Here is an 18211-nt window from a genome sequence, read left to right as displayed (position 1 = left end):
GCCTCATTGAGGTGAATTGACTCAAAGTGGGGGGGGGGATGGGGACGGATGGGGGGGGGGTCGTGTCCCCTCCCCTCCCCCCCTCCCTGCCCCTCCCCCCCCGGGCGGTACGAGCAATAAACCGGGAATTTTTTTTGGAATTTTGGCCGTTTGGGTGCTGGTTTTGGGGGATCCGGATGCGGCTCCGGGGCGGGGGGGAGGGGGGCTCAGAGGTGCAGGAATTCCGCCACGAAGACCACGAGGATGCGGCCGAGGTCCGCCAGCGTCGGCGGGTGCAGGTTCCGCTCCGTGTCCGCCGGCGTGTGCCAGGCCGCAGGGAAGGGCAGCGGGATCAGGTGCAGCACCGGCACCCCTGCGGCAGCGGGCAAGGGGGTGTACGGGGTAGGGGGGGCATGGGGGGTATGGGGTATGGGATATATGGGGTATGGGGTATATTGGGTATAGGGGGGGTATGGGGGGTATGGGGGATGTATGGGGGGTATGGGATGTATGGGGTATATGGGATATATGGGGTATGGGATATATGGGATATATGGGGTATATGGGATATATAGGATATATGCGAGATACGGGATATATGGGACGTACAGGATATATGGGGTATATGGGGTATGGGATATGGGGTATGGGAAATGAGGTATGGGGTATGGGATATATGGGATATATGGGGTATATGGGATGTACGAGATATATGGTGTATATGGGATATATAGGATATATGGGATATATGGGATATGGGACATACGGGATATATGGGGTATATGGGGTATGGGATATGGGGTATGGGATATGGAGTATGGGATATGGGAAATGGGGTATGGGATATAGGATGTGGGATATTGGATATGGGGTTTTGGATATAGGATATAGGATACAGGATATGGGATGTGGGATGTTGGATATGGGGTTTTGGATATAGGATATGGGATGTGGGATACAGGACACGAGGCTCTGGGCCGCGGGCGCCGCTCACCTCTCTGCAGGAAGGGGATGTGATCGTCCTCCACAGGGCCCCGGTGGCCGGGCTGAGCCGGAAGAAGGGGGGGTCCTGGGGGGTGGCGTGGAGCAGCCCCAGGCGCCGCAGCCGCTGCTCTGGGGGGGGAACACGAGGTCTGAGACCCCCCGGACCCCCCCCCCCCCCCACCGGGTCCCCCCCCCGGGGTCCCCCCCCCCAGGTCCCAGCCCCGTGCCCCCCCCCAGGGCCGCACCGATGTGGACGAGGCGCAGGAACCAGTGGTGGGTGTTGGGGAAGTGGCTGTGGATGGCGGGGGTCCCGGGCGCCCAACAGGTCCAGCAGCACCAGCAGGCTCTGGGGACAGCAATGGGGCAGCAATGGGGACGTCAATGGGGACATCAATGGGGACAGCAATGGGGCATCAATGGGGACAGCAATGGGGCATCAATGGGGACGTCAATGGGGGCGTCAATGTGGATGTCAATGGGGGCATCAATGGGGACATCAATGGGGACATCAATGGGGCATCAATGGGGACAGCAATGGGACATCAATGAGAAGAACACAGGGACATCAGCATGGGGACACCAACAGCACCATGGGGACACCGACATGGTCATGGGGACACCACTGTGCCCGTAGGGACCCATTGTGCCCATAGGACCCATTGTGCCCATAGGGACCCCACTGTGCCCATAGGGACCCATTGTGCCCATAGTGCCCCCCCGTGCCCATAGTGCCCCCCTGTGCCCATAGGGACCCCCCATTATGGCCTATTGCACCCCATTCTAACCCATAGGGACCCATTGTCCCCATAGGGACCCATTGTCCCCATAGTGCCCCCCTGTGCCCATAGGGACCCCCCATTATGGCCCATTGCACCCCATTCTAACCCATAGGGACCCACTGTGCCCACAGGCCCCCCTGTGCCCACCATGGCGCTGAGCTGGGTGCCGGTGCCATTGTGGTGCCGCGTGGCCGCCATCCGCGCCGCCAGGTGCCGGGCCCCGTACAGGGAATCGGAGGCGCTCCAGGCCTCGAACGCCTCCTCCCCATCCAGGAACAGGAGCTGCAGCGTCGCCGGCGCACCCTGCGGGGGGCACAGGGGGGGCACCGGGATGGGGGCGTCGGGATGGGGGCATCGGGATGGGGGCGTCGGGAGGGGGGATACGGGAGGGGGGACATTGGGATATGGGATACGGGATGGGGGCATCAGGATGGGGGCACCGGGATGCGGGATGTGGGATGGGGGGCACCGGGAGGGGGGCACCGGGATGGGGGACATTGGGATATGGGATACAGGATGTGGGATACCGGGATATGGGATCCCCAGTATGGCACATGGGAATCCCATTACAGCCCATTTCACTTCATTATGGCCCATTGCACCCCATTATAACCCATAGGGACCCCATCATAATCCATAAGGACCCCATTACGTCCCGTTTCCCCCCATTCTAACCCATAGGACCCCATTATGTCCCATTTCACCCCGTTCTAACCCATGGGGACCCCACTATGTATCATAGGGACCCCATTCTAACCCATGGGGACCCCATTATGTCCCATTTCACCCCGTTCTAACCCATGGGGACCCCATTATGCATCATAGGGACCCCATTCTAACCCATGGGGACCCCATTATGTCCCATTCCCCCCCCCCATCACGTCCCATTCCCCCCATTCTAACCCCTAAGGACCCCATCACATCCCATTCCCCCCATCACATCCCATTGCCCCCCATCACATCCCACCCCCCTATTCTAACCCCTAAAGACCCCACCACATCCCATTGCCCCCCATCACATCCCATTCCCCCCCATCACATCCCACCCACCCCCATTCTAACCCCATGGATCCCCCCCTTTCCGGCGCCCACCTCCTCCCTGGCGCGCCGCAGGGGGGGCTCGAGCGCGGCCGCCAGCTCCAGGAGCAGGGCGCAGGGAGCGGCCGAGTCCACGGCGCCCACGAAGGGGGCGGCCGCCCGGCAGCACCTTGGTGTCGTAGTGGCAGGCGAGGGCCAGGCGCCGCGCGGCGCCGGGCGCCGCCGTGGCCACCACGTTGGCGAAGGGGACGGCGCCGCGCGGCGTGGCCGCGGTGAAGGCGTCGAGCTCCACGTGCCAGCCCAGCGCCTCCAGGCAGGCGGTGATGTGCTGCGGGGAGGGGAGCGCCCGGGGGGTCAGTGGGGGTCAATGGGGGAAAATGGGGGTGAATGGGGGTCAATGGAGGTCAATGGGGGTCAATGGGGGTGAATGGGGGTGAATGGGGATCAATGGGGGGCAATGAGGATCAATGGGGGTCAATGGAGGTCATTGGAGGTCAATGGGGATCAATGGAGGTCAATGGAGGTCAATGGAAATCAATGGAGATCAGTGGAGGTCAATGGGGATCAAAGGTGTTCAATGGGGACACAATGGGGGTCAATGGGTGTCAATGGGGGATCAATGGGTGTCAATGGAGGTCAATGGGTGTCAATGGGGGATCAGTGGGTGTCAATGGAGATCAATGGGTGTCCATGGGAATCAATGGGGATCAATGGGGTCAATGGCGATCAATGGGGGTCAATGGCAGATCAATGGGGGTCAACGGCGATCAGTGAGGATCAATGGCGATCAATGGGGATTAATGGCGATCAATGGGGATCCATGGGGATCAATGGGGATCAATGGGGATCAATGGGGATCCATGGGGGGTCCATGGGGGTCCATGGGGGTCCATGGGGTTTACCTGGCGCACGGCGCGGCTCCCCGGCCCCCCCGGCACCCGCTCCCGCAGGAAGGGCCTCAGGAAGCGCCGCTGGAGCCGGGCCGGATCCAGGCGCTCCAGGAGCTGCCGCAGGGATCGGTCCGAGGAGGCGGGGGGGGGCGCCGGGGGGGAGCTGGAACGGGGTCAAATTGGGGGGGGGGGGGGTGGTTTGGGTACCCCTATAATGGGGTGCGGGGGGGACTGGGTGCCCCAATGATGGGTTCTGGGTGCCCCCCATGATGAGGTCTGGGGGAGTCTGGGTGCCCCCATGATGGGGTCTGGGTGCCCCCAGTGATGGGGTCTGGGGGGGTCTGGGTGCCCCCCATGATGGGGTCCGCGGGGGTCTGGGTGCCCCCATGATGGGGTCTGGAGGTCTCTGGGTGCCCCCATGATGGGGCCTGGGTGCCCCCATGATGGGGTCTGGGGCTCGGGGGGGGTCTCAGGGATGTCGGGGTCCAGGGGAGGGGCCAGGAAGGGTCCATGGGGTCCCGATGGGGTCCCCTATAATGGGGTCTAGGTGCCCCCATGATGGGGTCTGGGTGCCCCCATGATGGGGCCTGGGGGGTCTCTGGGTGCCCCCATGATGGGGTCCGGGGGGGTCTGGGTGCCCCCATGATGGGGCCGGGGGTCTCTGGGTGCCCCCATGATGGGGTCTGGGGCTTGGGGGGGGTCTCAGGGATGTCGGGGTCCGGGGGGGGGCCTAGGAGGGGTCCATGGGGTCCCGATGGGGTCCCCTATAATGGGGTGCGGGGGATCTGGATGCCCCCAGTGATGGGGCCTGGGGGGTCTCTGGGTGCCCCCATGATGGGGTCTGGGGCACGGGGGGGGCTCGGGGACGTCGGGGTCCGGGGGGGTTCCCGATGGGGTCCCGATGCCTCCCCCCCCCCCCCCCCGCTCTCACCGGGCCGCGGTCCCGCTCCCCCCGGGGCCAGGCGCTGTAGAGGAGCCCGGCGGCGGCCGCCAGCGCCAGGAGCGGCAGCAGCGGCCGCGGGCAGCGGCGGGGCCGGGGGCAGAGCCCGGCAGCGGCCACCGGGACCGGCACCGGCACCGGCCCCGAACCCGCGGCCCGCGGGCGCCGGGACCCTGCGGAGCCCTTCCGCATGGCGAGGGGCGGGGCCAGCGGGTGACGGGGCGGCCGCGGATTGGGCCATGGGGAGGGCTCGGCCACGCCCCCGTTTTGGTCGGCGGGCGGAGCGGCGGCGGTGTGATGTCATGGGCAACGTGTGACGTCACGGTGTATGGAGGGGGTTTCCCCGGTGTGATGTCACCCACCATGGGGACAGCATCCTCCATAGGGTCACGGCTATGGGGCCAGCACCCTCCATAGGGTCACTGTTATGGGGCCAGAACCCTCCATAGGGTCACTGTTATGGGGCCAGAACCCTCCATAGGGTCACTGCTATGGGGCCAGAACCCTCCATAGGGTCACTGCTACGGGGCCAGAACCCTCCATAGGGTCACTGTTATGGGGCCAGAACCCTCCATAGGGTCACTGTTATGGGGCCAGAACCCTCCATAGGGTCATTGCTATGGGGCCAGAACCCTCCATAGGGTCATTGCTATGGGGCCAGAACCCTCCATAGGGTCACTGCTATGGGGCCAGAACCCTCCATAGGGTCATTGCCATAGGGTCAGCACCCTCCACAGGGTCACTGCTACGGGGCCAGAATCCTCCATAGGGTTGTTGCCATGGGGCCAGCATCCTCCAGAGGGTCATCGCCATGGGTCCTGCACCCTCCATGGGGTCATTGCCATGGAGCCAGCATCCTCCATAGGGTCATTGCCATGGGTCCTGCACCCTCCATGGGGTCATTGCCATGGAGCCAGCACCTGCCATGGGGCCAGCATCCTCCATAGGGTCACTGCCATGGGGCCAGCATCCTCCATGGGGTCATCACCATGGGGCCAGCATCCTCCATAGGATCATTGCCATGGGGCCAGCATCCTCCATGGGGTCACTGCCACGGGTCCAGCCCCCTCCATGAGCCCATTCCCACATGGCCAGCACCTTCCATGGCACCACCCCCCTCCCAGGCCCCCCCCCCAATTTCCACTCCAAAATCGCTCTTTTTGGTTTTCATTTTCTTTTCCTCCTCCTCCAGCACCCCCAAACCCCCCCCCCACCAAAACCCCCCCATTCCTCCCCCCCCACAACCACCCCTTCACCTCCCGTCCTCGCGCCGCGGCGCCGGATGCACCCAATGGTTATCGTGCAGCCCCACGCGGCAGCCCGGCGCCTCCTTGTCGGGCCGGCGGCAGCACATCCAATAGGAGCGGCCGTAGGGCAGGTCGTGGTGGTAGGGCTTGGGGTGCCAGCGGCACAGCGACACGTCCCCCTTCTCGTAGCGCTTGCGGCACTGCTTGCAGGGGTCGTCGCGGTAGAGCGGGTCCCGCGTCCACCGCGAGTCGGTGGCGCGGACGCCGAAGGTCTCGATGAGGGACTTGAAGTAATGGCAGGAGCACTTGAGGGCGGCCAGCGCCTGGGTGGGCAGGTAGCTGAAGATCTTCACCATGACGTGCTCCGGCAGCAGCAGCATGTACTGCCGCGGCTCCAGCAGGCGCTGGATCTTGAACCGGATCTCCAGGAAGTCGTGCGACACGTGGCGGTACAACCGGCACAGCGCCGGGTCGGCGGCCGCCACCGCCTCCGCTTCCGCCGGTGCCGGCGCCGCCGGCGCCGCTTCGTCGGCGATGGGGAACAGGAAGAGCTGCCCCGGCGGCGGTGGCGGCGGAGGGGAGGGCTCGTCCTTGGGCGCCGCCGGCAGCCGCACCGTCTCCTCCGTCACCTGCTTGGCGCTGTCCTTGCCGTAGAACACGCACTGGTCCACGACGCCGGTCACCACCACGTCCACGTGGAAGCCGGCGGCGCAATCCCGCCCCGGCGCCGCCTCCACCGAGCCCTCGCACGCGGCCGCCTTGGCCGCCGGTGATGCCGCGGCCTCGCCGCCATCGCCGTCCCCGTCCCCCTTGGGCCCGGCAGCAGCCAGGAGCAGCTCCACGTTGGTGGGGAGCACGTCCCGGGAGGGGCTGATCAACCGGTACAGGTCGCACGTGATCTTGTCCTTGGCGCGGCCGCCGGTGCCGCTCACGAAGACGCAGCCGGGCCGGGCGGCACCGCCGGGGTCGGGGCCGGCGGCGGGGCCGGCGCGGGGCTCGCGGCCGCTGGCGATGCGGAAGGCGATGCGGACCTCACCGGGTGCCGCCGGGGCCGCCGCCGCAGTGCATTCGGCGCCGGGCCGGCACAAGCCGTTGGGTCTGGCGGCGCCGTCGTCGCGGTGTCGCGACTCGAAGTGGGCGACGGCTTCGGCCACGCGGCTGCAGTCGGCGGCGCTCGGCGCCTTGGCCTCGCCGCCGCCCGGCGCCTCCAGCAGCACCGGGGGGAAGCTCTGCAGCGCCAGCGCCGCGCGCTGCTCCACCAGCGCCACCATCTCCGCCACCGACACCAACTCGGCCGCCTCAGCCGCCTCCTGGCCGGTGCCCGCCGCGCTCGCCTTGGCCTTGCCGGGCTCGTGGCAGCGCCGGCGCCGCTTGGCTTTGGAGCTGTCGCTGCCCCAGTTGCCCTTCACCTTCATGGTGCTGGCACGGGCGCCGGCGCCACACTGGTGCGCCACGAAGAAAGCCACCTTCTCCTTGGTGTTGCCGGGCTTGATGACGTACCACGTGTCCAGCAGCACCCGGCCCTCCTCCGACGCCGGGGTTGGCGGTGCCGGTGATGCCGCGGCGGCGGGCGGTGCAGTGCCGGTGCCGGTGCCGGTGCCAGTGCCGGTGCCGGTGCCAGGGGGCGGCGTGTTCTCGGTGTGGCGGCACGAGGGGCTGAAGGGTTTCTTGGCGCTGCCGGGCCCGGCGCATGGCTTGTTCTGGCTGTAGGTGCCGAAGGGCCGCGGGCACCAGAGCTGCAGCTGCGGGAAGGCGTTGGGCTCCATCAGGGCTGCATGGCACTGCCGGGGCGGCCGCCGCGGCGCCGGCGCTGCCGGGAGGAGAGCGCTGTTAGCGGGGCTGCTGGGGCCAGTAGGGGACTGATGGGGCTGGTGGGACCAGAATGGGCCCAATATGGGGCTGGTGGGACCAGTATGGACCAATATGGGGCTGGTGGGACCAGAATGGACCAATATGGGGCTGGTGGGACCAGTATGGACCTGCTATGGGGCTGGTGAGACCAGTATGGACCCAATATGGGGCTGGTGGGACCAGTATGGACCTGCTATGGGGCGGGTGAGACCAGTATGGACCCAATATGGGGCTGGTGGGACCAGTATGGACCTGCTATGGGGCGGGTGAGACCAGTATGGACCCAATATGGGGCTGGTGGGACCAGTATGGACCTGCTATGGGGCTGGTGAGACCAGTATGGACCCAATATGGGGCTGGTGGGACCAGAATGGACCCAATATGGGGCTGATGGGACCAGTACGGACCCGCTATGGGGCTGTGGGTCCCGCTGTGGGTCCCAAGGGGTGACCCCAATGCCCCCCCGTCCTTTGCACGCGCCCCCCACGCCCCGCCCCTTTCCCCAAGCCCCGCCCCCGGCCTCGCCCTCCCGCCAAGCCCCGCCCCCTCACCGCACCTTGCCCTTAAAGCGCCGGCGGCGAGAACGGCGTCTCGCCCCGCCCCTCGCCAGCTGCCACGCCCCCTTCACCACCGCGCCGGCCAATCAGGCAGCCGCGTTCGGGCCATGCCCATATATGGACGGTGGCAGCGCGGTGGCCCGAGGGGGCGCGGCCGGAGCCCGCGGGGGGCGTGGCCGGCACGGAGGTGGTGGTGGGGGCGTGGCCAGCGCGGAGGGGGCGTGGTCACGCGTCCCCGCCCGCCCCGGTCCCGCGTGGGCCCGGCCGGTGCCACCCGCCCCGCACCGGGGGGGGGGGAACGGGAGAGCGGAGGGGGGGGGGGCCCCCGGTGACCCCCGGGGGGAGGCGGGGCCTGCGGGGACTCCTCCCCCCTCCCCGAGCGCCGTCCCCGGGCCCCGCGGCCGGTACCGAGCGGCGCGGCCGGGCCCGCGGGGACTCCTCCCCCCCCCCCCCCCGCCCCCCCCGGTCCCGTGCCCCGGGCCCCGCCCGGTGCCGCCGCCCCTCCCCCGCTCACCGGGCAGGTGCCGGGCGCGGCCGCTCCGCCTTCTCCGCGCCGCTTCCGGGGTGCCCCCCCGCGCGTGCGCACAGAGGCCGCGCAGCGCGCCTGCGCCGCCGCGAAGGGGACGATGGGAGTTGTAGTCCGAGGGAGAAGCGGGGTGGGGGGGGTGTGATGCGGGGACTCCCCGCATGCGCAGTGAGCATAACGCATCCCAGTGTATCCCAAAGCATCCCAGTGCACCCCAACGCGTCCCAACGCACCCCAACGCATCCCAACACATCCCAGCGCACCCCAATGCATCCCAATGCATCCCAACGCATCCCAACCCATCCCAACACATCCCAGCACACCCCAATGCATCTCAATGCATCCCAACGCTTCCCAATGCACCCCAATGCATCCCAACACATCCCAACGCATCCCACGGCATCCTAGCGCACCCCAATGCATCCCAACGCATCCCAATGCACCCCAACCCATCCCAACACATCCCAGGGCACCCCAACGCATCCCAGTGCATCCCAAAGCACCCCAATGCATCCCAGCACATCCCAACGCATCCCAATGCATCCCAATGGATCCCAACGCATCCCAATGCATCCCAATGCACCCCAATGCACCCCAACGCGCCCCAGCGCACCCCAACGCATCCCAGTTCATCCCAGCGCACCCCAGTCCCACCCAGTTCATTCCACACCACTCTCACTGCCACCACCTCTATTTTTAGGCTCCAGGCTTGGGGACCCCCCCCTCCCCAGCACCCAAAGGTGTCAGGGACCCCCCCCCCACCCCTCCCAGCACCCAAAGGCATCGGGGACCCCCCCCAAGACCCCCCCCAGCACCCAAAGGTAAAGTGGGACCCCCCAGACCCCCCCAAGGTATCGGGGACCCCCCCCCAATGCATGGGGACCCCCCAAGGTATCGGGGACTCCCCCCCCAATGCATGGGGACCCCCCAAGACCCCCCCCCCCCCCAGTGCATGGGGACCCCCCCATCCCCTCTCCCCCCCCCCCCCCCTCAGCAGACGCTCTCGGCCCCCTCGTGCCCCCCGGTCCCGGGGGGGGGCTGCGGCCGCTGCCCCCCCCCCACGGCCACGTAGCGGCGGGGCCCGCGGGGGGGGCCCCGAGGGGGGCGGCGGGGGGGGGCGATGCGGCAGCGCTGCCAACAGCGGCGCACCTCGGCCTGCACCTGCGGCACGGCAGCGCCACGCAGCGGCCGCAACGGGAACGGCAGCGGCCGGACGGGGAACGGCAGCGCCACGCAGCGTCCAAACGGGGAACGGCGGCGTCAGGGCAAGGAACGGCAGCGTCAGGGCAAGGAACGGCAGCGCCAGGACCAGGAACGGCAGCGCCAGGACCAGGAACGGCAGCGCCAGGACCAGGAACGGCACCGTCAGGGCCAGGAACGGCAGCGCCACGCAGCGCCCGAACGGGGAACGGCAGCGTCACGACAGGACACGACGCGGGCCCCTGCCCCCGGTAGCACCCCAGGAACGCACCTCCTTGTTCACGAAGCAGTAGAGGACGCTGACAACAAGGCCCTGGTGGTGGGGGGGGGGGTTATATCGCGATAAAGCCTGCACACCCCCTCCCCCTCCAATTGCAAGAGTCACCATCACATTGCACCCCCATGGGGATCCATGTGTCCCCATAACCCCATGTTTCATATCCCACATCCCATATCCCATACCCCATATCCCATACCCCATATCCCATACCCCATATCCCATACCCCATATCCCATACCCCATACCCCCTATCCCACACCCCATACCCCATATCCCATACCCCATATCCCATACCCCATACCCCATATCCCACACCCCATACCACATATACCATATTCCATACCCCATATCCCATTCCCCATACCCCATATCCCATACCCCATGCCCCATACCCCATATCCCATTCCCCATACCCCATATCCCATACCCCATATCCCATACCCCATACCCCACACCCCATATCCCATATCCCATACCCCATACCCCATATCCCATACCCCATATCCCATACCCCATACCCCATACCCCATATCCCATACCCCACACCCCACACCCCATACCCCATATCCCATACCCCATACCCCATATCCCATACCCCATACCCCACACCCCATATCCCATATCTCATACCCCACACCCCATCCCCCATACACCCCATCCCCCACCCCCCCCACCCCCACCCCCCCCCCATCCGCACCCCCTCATGCCTGGGACGAGGACAGCAGCACTTGCAGGCAGAGCCGCACCAGGCGCAGGGACCCCCCCCCGGGCCCGTCCCCAGCCAAGGCAAAGGCCACTTCGTGCACCCCCAGCAGCGGGATCAGCGTCAGCGTGGACCGGGCCAGCCTGGGGGGGGCAATGGGGGGGGGGGGGGACACGATGGGGACCCCCGGGGGGGGCGACAGGGACCGCCCCCCCCCCCCCCCCGCAGGAGGACGTGGATGGGGACCCTCGATGTCCTCACGTGACCCCGGTGTCCTCACCTGAGCCCAGTGTCCTCACCTGACCCCGGGCCGCTCACGTGACGCTGGTGTCCTCACCTGACCCCGATGTCCCCACGTGACCCCCGGGGTGCTCACCTGACCCTGGTGTCCCCACGTGACACTTGGTGCGCCCGGACCTTGGCCACCAGGATGCGGACGATGCGGATGAAGACCACGAAGTTCACCTGAGGACACCGAGACTGCGCCGTGACCCCCCCATGGCCCCCCCATAGCCCCCCATGGACCCCCCATGGCCCCCCATAGCTCCTCATAACCCCCCATGGCCCCCCCATACCCCCCATAACCCCCCATGGACCCCCCATAGCCCCCCATAACCCCCCATAGCCCCCCATAGCCCCCCATAGCTCCCCATAACCCCCCATGGCCCCCCCATACCCCCCATAACCCCCCATGGACCCTCCATAGCCCCCCATAGCCCCCCATACCCCCCATAACCCCCCATGGACCCTCCATAGCCCCCCATAGCCCCCCATAACCCCCCATAACCCCCCATGGCCCCCCCATACCCCCCATAACCCCCCATGGACCCTCCATAGCCCCCCATAGCCCCCCATACCCCCCATAACCCCCCATGGACCCCCCATGGCCCCCATGGAACCCCCATGGCCCCCCCATAGCCCCCTATGGCCCCCCCATGGCCCCCCATAGCCCCCCATGGACCCCCCATAGCCCCCCATGGTCCCCATGGCCCCCCATAGCCCCCCATAACCCCCCATGGCCCCCCCATACCCCCCATAACCCCCCATGGACCCTCCATAGCCCCCCATAACCCCCCATGGCCCCCCCATAACCCCCCATAGCCCCCCATAGCCCCCCATGGAACCCCCATAACCCCCCATAACCCCCCCATGGACCCCCCATGGCCCCCCCAACATCCCCCACATGCTCCCCCCAGTGTTGCCCCCACATCCCCCCCCCACATCCTCCCACATCCCCCTCATATGCCCCCCACATCCCCCCCCACATCCCCCCATTATCCCCCCCCATGTCCCCCCCGTGCCCCCCCCCGTGCCCCTGCCCACCGCCACGGCCGCCAGGATGGGGCACCGGATCATCCACCACACGCCCGCCTTCTCGTTCCTCTCCCAGCAGCTGCCGTGGGGCCCGGTCACCGCGGGCCCCAATGGGGGGGGGCCCTGAGGGGCCAAGGGGGGGGGGGGACACGGAAATGGGGGAGGGGGCAAGGGGGGGGGTCCGGGGGGGGGGCTCACCCCTCGTTCTCGTAGAGGAACCGCAGCACCACCCACGGCACCACGAAGAGCAGGGGGGCACCTGGAGGGGAGGAGGGGTGTTGGGGGGGGTGGGGGGGGCGTATGGGGTATGGGGTGTGGGGTATGGGATGTGGGGCATGGGATATGGGGTGTGGGGTGTGGGGTATGGGGTGTGGGGTTATGGGATATGGGGCATGGGGTGTGGGATATGGGGCATGGGGTGTGGGGTATCGGGTTTATGGGCTATGGGGTTTATGGGCTGTGGGTTTATGGGCTATGGGGTTTGTGGGCTATGGGTTTATGGGCTGTGGGTTTATGGGCTATGGGGTTTATGGGCTATGGGTTTATGGGCTATGGGGTTTATTTGCTATGGGGTTTATGGGCTGTGGGTTTATGGGCTATGGGGTTTATTTGCTATGGGGTTATGGGCTATGGGGTTTATTTGCTATGGGTTTTATTTGCTATGGGGTTTATGGGCTATAGGGTTTATGGGCTATGGGTTTATGGGCTATGGGGTTTATGGGCTATGGGGTTTACAGGCTATGGGGTTATGGGCTGTGGGGTTTATTTGCTATGGGGTTTACGGGCTATGGGGTTTATGGGCTATGGGGTTATGGGCTATGGGGTTTATGGGCTGTGTGTTGTATGGGCTATGGGGTTATAGGCTATGGGGTTTATGGGCTATGGGGTTTATGGGCTGTGTGCTGTATGGGCTATGGGGTTTATGGGCTATGGGTTATGGGCTGTGTGCTGTATGGGCTATGGGGTTTATGGGCTATGGGGTTATGGGCTATGGGGTTATGGCTTGGGCCCCGCTCACCCCAGCCCAGCAGCAGGAACGCGGGCAGGCAGCGCTCCCCGGAGAAGGCCGCCAGCACCAGGAGCTTGTGCAGGAAGAGCCCCTCCGCCAGCAGCCACCCGTAGTTGGCCCCCACGCAGTACTGGGTGACGGCCTGCGCCAGGCGGCACCCGGCCACGGCCTGCACCGGCCCGGCGGCCATGGGGGGAACGGGCCCGGTGGGGCAATGGGCACCGAGGTCCCCCCGGTGCGCCCCACACATCCCCCCCCCCCCGGTACCCCCCCGGTACCCCCCGCACCTCGTGGCGCAGCCCCTGCAGCGGGTGCACGCTGCCAGCAGCCAAGCGGCGCTGCAGCAGCGCGTCCCGGGTGAGGATGGAGCCGGCGCGGAGCACGAAGGACGCGAAGAGGTTGGCGTGGATGAGGTTGCGGGTGCAGCGCAGGCGCCTGGGGGGGGGACATCGCTATGGGTGCCCCCATCGCTGTGGGGTCATCACTATGGGTGTTCATCGCTATGGGTGTTCATTGCTATGGGTGTTCATCGCTATGGGTACCCCCATCACTAAGGGTGTTCATTGCTATGGGTACCCCATCACTATGGGTGTTCATCGCTATGGGTGCCCCCATCGCTGTGGGGTCATCACTATGGGTGTCCATCGCTATGGGTGTTCATTGCTATGGGTACCCCATCGCTATGGGTACCCATCACCATGGGTGTCCATCACTATGGGTGCTCATCACTAAGGGTGTCCATCGCTATGTGTACCCCATCACTATGGGTGTCCATCACTATGGGTACCCTATCACTATGGGTACCCCATCACTACCAGTGTCCATCACTATGGGTTCCCCATCACTATGGGTACCCCATCACTACCAGTGTCCATCACTATGGGTACCCCATCACTACGGGTGCAGGTCAGTACCTGAAGAGCAGCAGCAGCAGCAGCGCCAGGACCAGGGCGACGAGGGACAGGGAGTACCCGACGGTGTAAAGCAGCCGGAGCTGCTCCAGCAGCCAGGCCTGGCGCTGCGGGACGGCACCGGGGCCATGGGGCCATGGGGCAGGGACCGGGGCCACGATCCAGCACGGAGTTAACGGCATGGGATGCAGGAGCATGGGATTGGATGGAGGAGCACAGGATGGGATGCAGGAGCACGGGGTTGGATGGAGGAGCAGGGCATGGGATGCAGGAGCACGGGGTTGGATGGAGGAGCAGGGCATGGGATGCAGGAGCACGGAATTGGATGGAGGAGCAGGGCATGGGATGCAGGAGCACGGGGTTGGATGGAGGAGCACAGGATGGGACGCAGGAGCACGGGGTTGGATGGAGGAGCACAGGATGGGATGCAGGAGCACGGGATTGGATGGAGGAGCACAGGATGGGATGCAGGAGCACAGGATTGGATGGAGGAGCAGGGCATGGGATGCAGGAGCACGGGGTTGGATGGAGGAGCACAGGATGGGATGCAGGAGCACGGGGTTGGATGGGGGAGCACAGGATGGGATGCAGGAGCACGGGGTTGGATGGAGGAGCACACAGGGGGTGATGGCACCCGCAGCGCCGGGACCCGGCACACGCACGGCACAGCTCGCCATGGAGCAGGGCGGCGCGGAGCTGCACGCTCCGGCGCATCCCAGCATCCCCCCGCTCATCCCACGCTGCCTCATCCCAGCACATCCCGGCTCATCCCAGCACGGGGCACGGCAGCGTGACACAGCCCAGCCCGGCACCTGCGGCGTGCGCGGCACCCCACAGACACCCCATAGCCCCCCACAGACCCCAGAGCCCCCCATAGACCCTCATAGGACCCCATAGACCCCAGAGCCACCCATAGACCCCCAGAGCCCCCCATAGACCCCAGAGCCACCCATAGACCCCATAGCCTCACATAGAAACCATAGCCCCCATATCCACCATAGCCCCCATATCCCTCATAGCCCCCGTACCCCACTCAGCCCCCATAGCCAGCCATACCCCCATAGGCCTCCATACTCCTCCATGGCCCCCATAACCCCCCATAGCACCCATACACCCCAATAGTCCCCCATAGCCCCCATACTCCCCCATAACACCCATGCACCCTATAGCCCCCATACCCCCCATAGTCCCCATAGAACCCATAGCCCCTGTAGACCCCATACTCCCCATAGCCCCCCATAGCCCCCATAACCCCCCATACCCCCCCACACCCCCCATACCCCCCAATACCCCCCATACCACCCCATACCGCCCCATAGCCCCCATATCCCCCATACCCCCCGTACCTGCAGCGGCTGCTCGGGCGCGGGGTCCTCGCACTGTCCATGGTCCTGCCACGGCCGCCCGGTGCCGTCGCTCACCCAGCGCCCGTCGGGGCCGCAGCGCCGGAACACGAACCCCCCCTGCACTGTGCCCGGTGTCACCCCGTGGGGCTGCCCCATAGACGGGGCCCCCATCACCCCCCGGGTCCCTGTCCCCCATCTCCCCCCATGTACCTCGGTGGTGCCAGGGCAGGTAGGGGGGGCAGGGGACGCTGGCGGTGCTGTTGGGGGCCGCGTCCCCCCAGCACGCGTAGAGGTCGAAGCTGCGGTTGCAGACGGGCCCTGGGGGGTGCTGGGGGTCAGGGGGGGCCCCGTCACCCCAAACACACCCCCCCCCCCCCCCATTTGCCGGTGCTCACCGGGGGCCGGGGGGTCGAGGCGCAGGCGCTGCTCGCAGGCCTGGCGGTACCGGAGCCACGCGGCCACGGTGGCACGGGCAGAGCGGTCCTGTGGGACACGGGATGGAGCCATTGGGATGGAGCAATGGGGATGGAGCCATGGGGATGGAGTCTTTGGGATGGAGCCATTGGGGTGGAGTCTTTGGGTATGGAGCCATTGGGATGGATCAATGGGGATGGAGCCATTGGGGATGGAGCCATTGGGGATGGAGCCACTGGGATGGAGCCATTGGGGATGGAGCCATTGGGATGGAGCCATGGGGATGGAGCCATTGGGGATGGAGCCACTGGGATGGAGCCATTGGGGATGGAGCCATTGGGGATGGAGCCATGGGGATGGAGCCATGGGGATGGAGTCTTTGGGATGGAGCCGTTGGGATGGAGCAATGGGGATGGAGCAATGGGGATGGAGCCATGGGGATGGAGTCTTTGGGATGGAGCCATTGGGATGGAGCCGTTGGGATGGAGCCATTGGGGTGGAGTCTTTGGGTATGGAGCCATTGGGATGGAGCCGTTGGGATGGAGCCACTGGGATGGAGCCGTTGGGGATGGAGCCATTGGGATGGAGCCATGGGGATGGAGCCATTGGGGATGGAGCCATTGGGGATGGAGCCATTGGGGATGGAGCCATTGGGATGGAGCCATGGGGATGGAGCCATTGGGATGGACTCATTGGGATGGAGCCATGGGGATGGACTCATTGGGATGGAGCCATGGGGATGGAGCCATGGGGCCACCTCCATGGGGCCACCCCTTTGGGGCACAGATGCACATTTGGGGGTCCCGGCTCTCACCTCAGCCGCACGCAGGACCCGGTGGAGCAGGGAGGGGGCCGCTGCCTGGTGCCCCATGGCAACAGCTCCTGCGAGGGGGCAGCACCATGGGGATGGGGGGGCAGCACCACATGTCCCTTGTCCCCCCCCTTGACCCTCCAATGTCCCATGCCCCCCCCATGTTCCTGTGCCCCCCATATCCCTTATCCCCCCCCATTCCTTATCCCCCATATGTCCCTTATCCCCCCCATATCCCTTATCACCCCATATCCCTTGTCCCCCCCCCATATCCCTTGTCATCCCTATATCCCTTATACCCCCATATCCCTTATCCCCCCTATATCACTTATACCCCCACCCCTTATCCCCCCCCATATCTCTTGTGCCCCCCCCCATCCCTTGTCCCCTCCTTGTCCCTTTTCACCCCCTGTGTCCCCCCCATGTCCAGGACCCCCCCGGCCCCCCCCGGTCCCCGGTACCTGCTCCTGGCTGGGCTCCGCCACCCTCGGGGCACCGGCACCGGCGGCACCGCCCCGGGATGGGCGGGGGACGGGGGGGGGAGCGGGGGGGGCTCTGGTGATGCAACGTGACCCGGGGGGGGGGGGGCACCGGGGAGGGTCCCATTGTCATTATGGGGGTGTCATTGTCACTATGGGAACCCCATTGTCACTGTGGGGGTCCCATTGTCACTATGGGGGTGCCAGCATCACTGTGGGGGTCCCGTTCTCACTATGGGAACCCCATTGTCACTATGGGGGTCCCATTGTCACTATGTGGGTCCCGTTCTCACTATGGGAACCCCATTGTCACTATGGGGGTCCCATTGTCACTATGGGGGTCACATTCTCACTATGGAAACCCCATTGCCACTATCGGGGTCCTGTTGTCACTATGGGGGTCCCATTCTCAATATGGGAACCCCATTGTCACTGTGGGGGTTCCATTGTGACTATGGGGGTCCCATTGTCACTGTGGGGGTCCCAGTGTCATTTAGGGGGTCCCATTGTCACTGTGGGGGTCCCAGTATCATTCAGGGGGTCCCAGTGCCAAATTAAAGGGGTCGCAGTACCATTTAGAGGGTCCCATTGTCACTAGGGGCGTCCCAGTATCATTCAGGGGGTCCCAGTGCGAATTAAAGGGGTCCCAGTACCATTTAGGGGGTCCCATTGTCACTATGAGGGTCCCAGTACCATTTAGGTGGTCCCAGTGCCAATTAAAGGGGTCCCAGTACAATTTAGGGGCTCCCATTGTCACTATGGGGGTCCCAGTACCATTTAGGGTGTCCCAGTGCCAAATTAAAGGGGTCCCAGTACCATTTAGAGGGTCCCATTGTCACTAGGGGGGTCCCAGTATCATTCAGGGTGTCCCAGTGCCAATTAAAGGGGTCCCAGTACCATTTAGGGGCTCCCATTGTCACTATGGGGGTCCCAGTATCATTTAGAGGGTCCCA

The 18211-nt window shown here is 65.7% G+C and overlaps 3 protein-coding genes across 3 annotated transcripts; all 3 read right to left on the bottom strand.

Annotated features, from left to right (window-relative positions):
• Positions 1-128: 128 nt before the first annotated feature.
• On the bottom strand, positions 129-4824 carry LOC136006592 (glutaminyl-peptide cyclotransferase-like protein). Its single transcript, XM_065664597.1, is given in 10 exon segments — positions 129-352; positions 974-1013; positions 1016-1092; positions 1209-1269; positions 1271-1309; positions 1890-2045; positions 2835-2939; positions 2941-3108; positions 3683-3830; positions 4600-4824. Coding segments are annotated over 10 exon segments (1143 nt in total). The 5' UTR covers positions 4803-4824; the 3' UTR covers positions 129-206.
• A 1038-nt stretch (positions 4825-5862) lies between these two features.
• LOC136006589 (F-box only protein 46-like) lies at positions 5863-8954 on the bottom strand. Its single transcript, XM_065664594.1, has 2 exons — positions 8780-8954; positions 5863-7667 (listed from the first exon to the last, which is right to left on the bottom strand). The coding sequence occupies exons 1-2, from the start codon at positions 8952-8954 to the stop codon at positions 5863-5865; spliced, it is 1980 nt and encodes a 659-aa protein (XP_065520666.1).
• An 827-nt stretch (positions 8955-9781) lies between these two features.
• Positions 9782-17385, bottom strand: LOC136006588 (gastric inhibitory polypeptide receptor-like). The gene is given in 14 exon segments (XM_065664593.1): positions 9782-9952; positions 10263-10304; positions 10979-11117; positions 11351-11439; positions 12298-12367; positions 12487-12547; positions 13307-13466; positions 13585-13732; positions 14212-14315; positions 15555-15681; positions 15683-15872; positions 15950-16037; positions 16783-16850; positions 17241-17385. Coding segments are annotated over 14 exon segments (1602 nt in total).
• Between the last annotated feature and the right edge of the window lie 826 nt (positions 17386-18211).

This window comes from Lathamus discolor, unplaced genomic scaffold (assembly GCF_037157495.1).
Source record: "Lathamus discolor isolate bLatDis1 unplaced genomic scaffold, bLatDis1.hap1 Scaffold_314, whole genome shotgun sequence".
Taxonomy (NCBI): Eukaryota; Metazoa; Chordata; class Aves; order Psittaciformes; family Psittacidae; genus Lathamus; species Lathamus discolor.
The sequence above is the reverse complement of the archived record's forward strand: the minus strand, read 5'-3'. Positions and strand labels throughout refer to the sequence as shown.

Coding starts and splice junctions, on each gene's coding strand:
- LOC136006589 (XM_065664594.1), bottom strand. CDS start 8,954: ATGCGGGGAGTCCCCGCATCACACCCCCCCCACCCCGCTTCTCCCTCG. Junction 7,668..8,779: donor CCGCGCCCGGCACCTGCCCG/GTGAGCGGGGGA, acceptor TCCTCCCGGCAG/CGCCGGCGCCGCGGCGGCCG.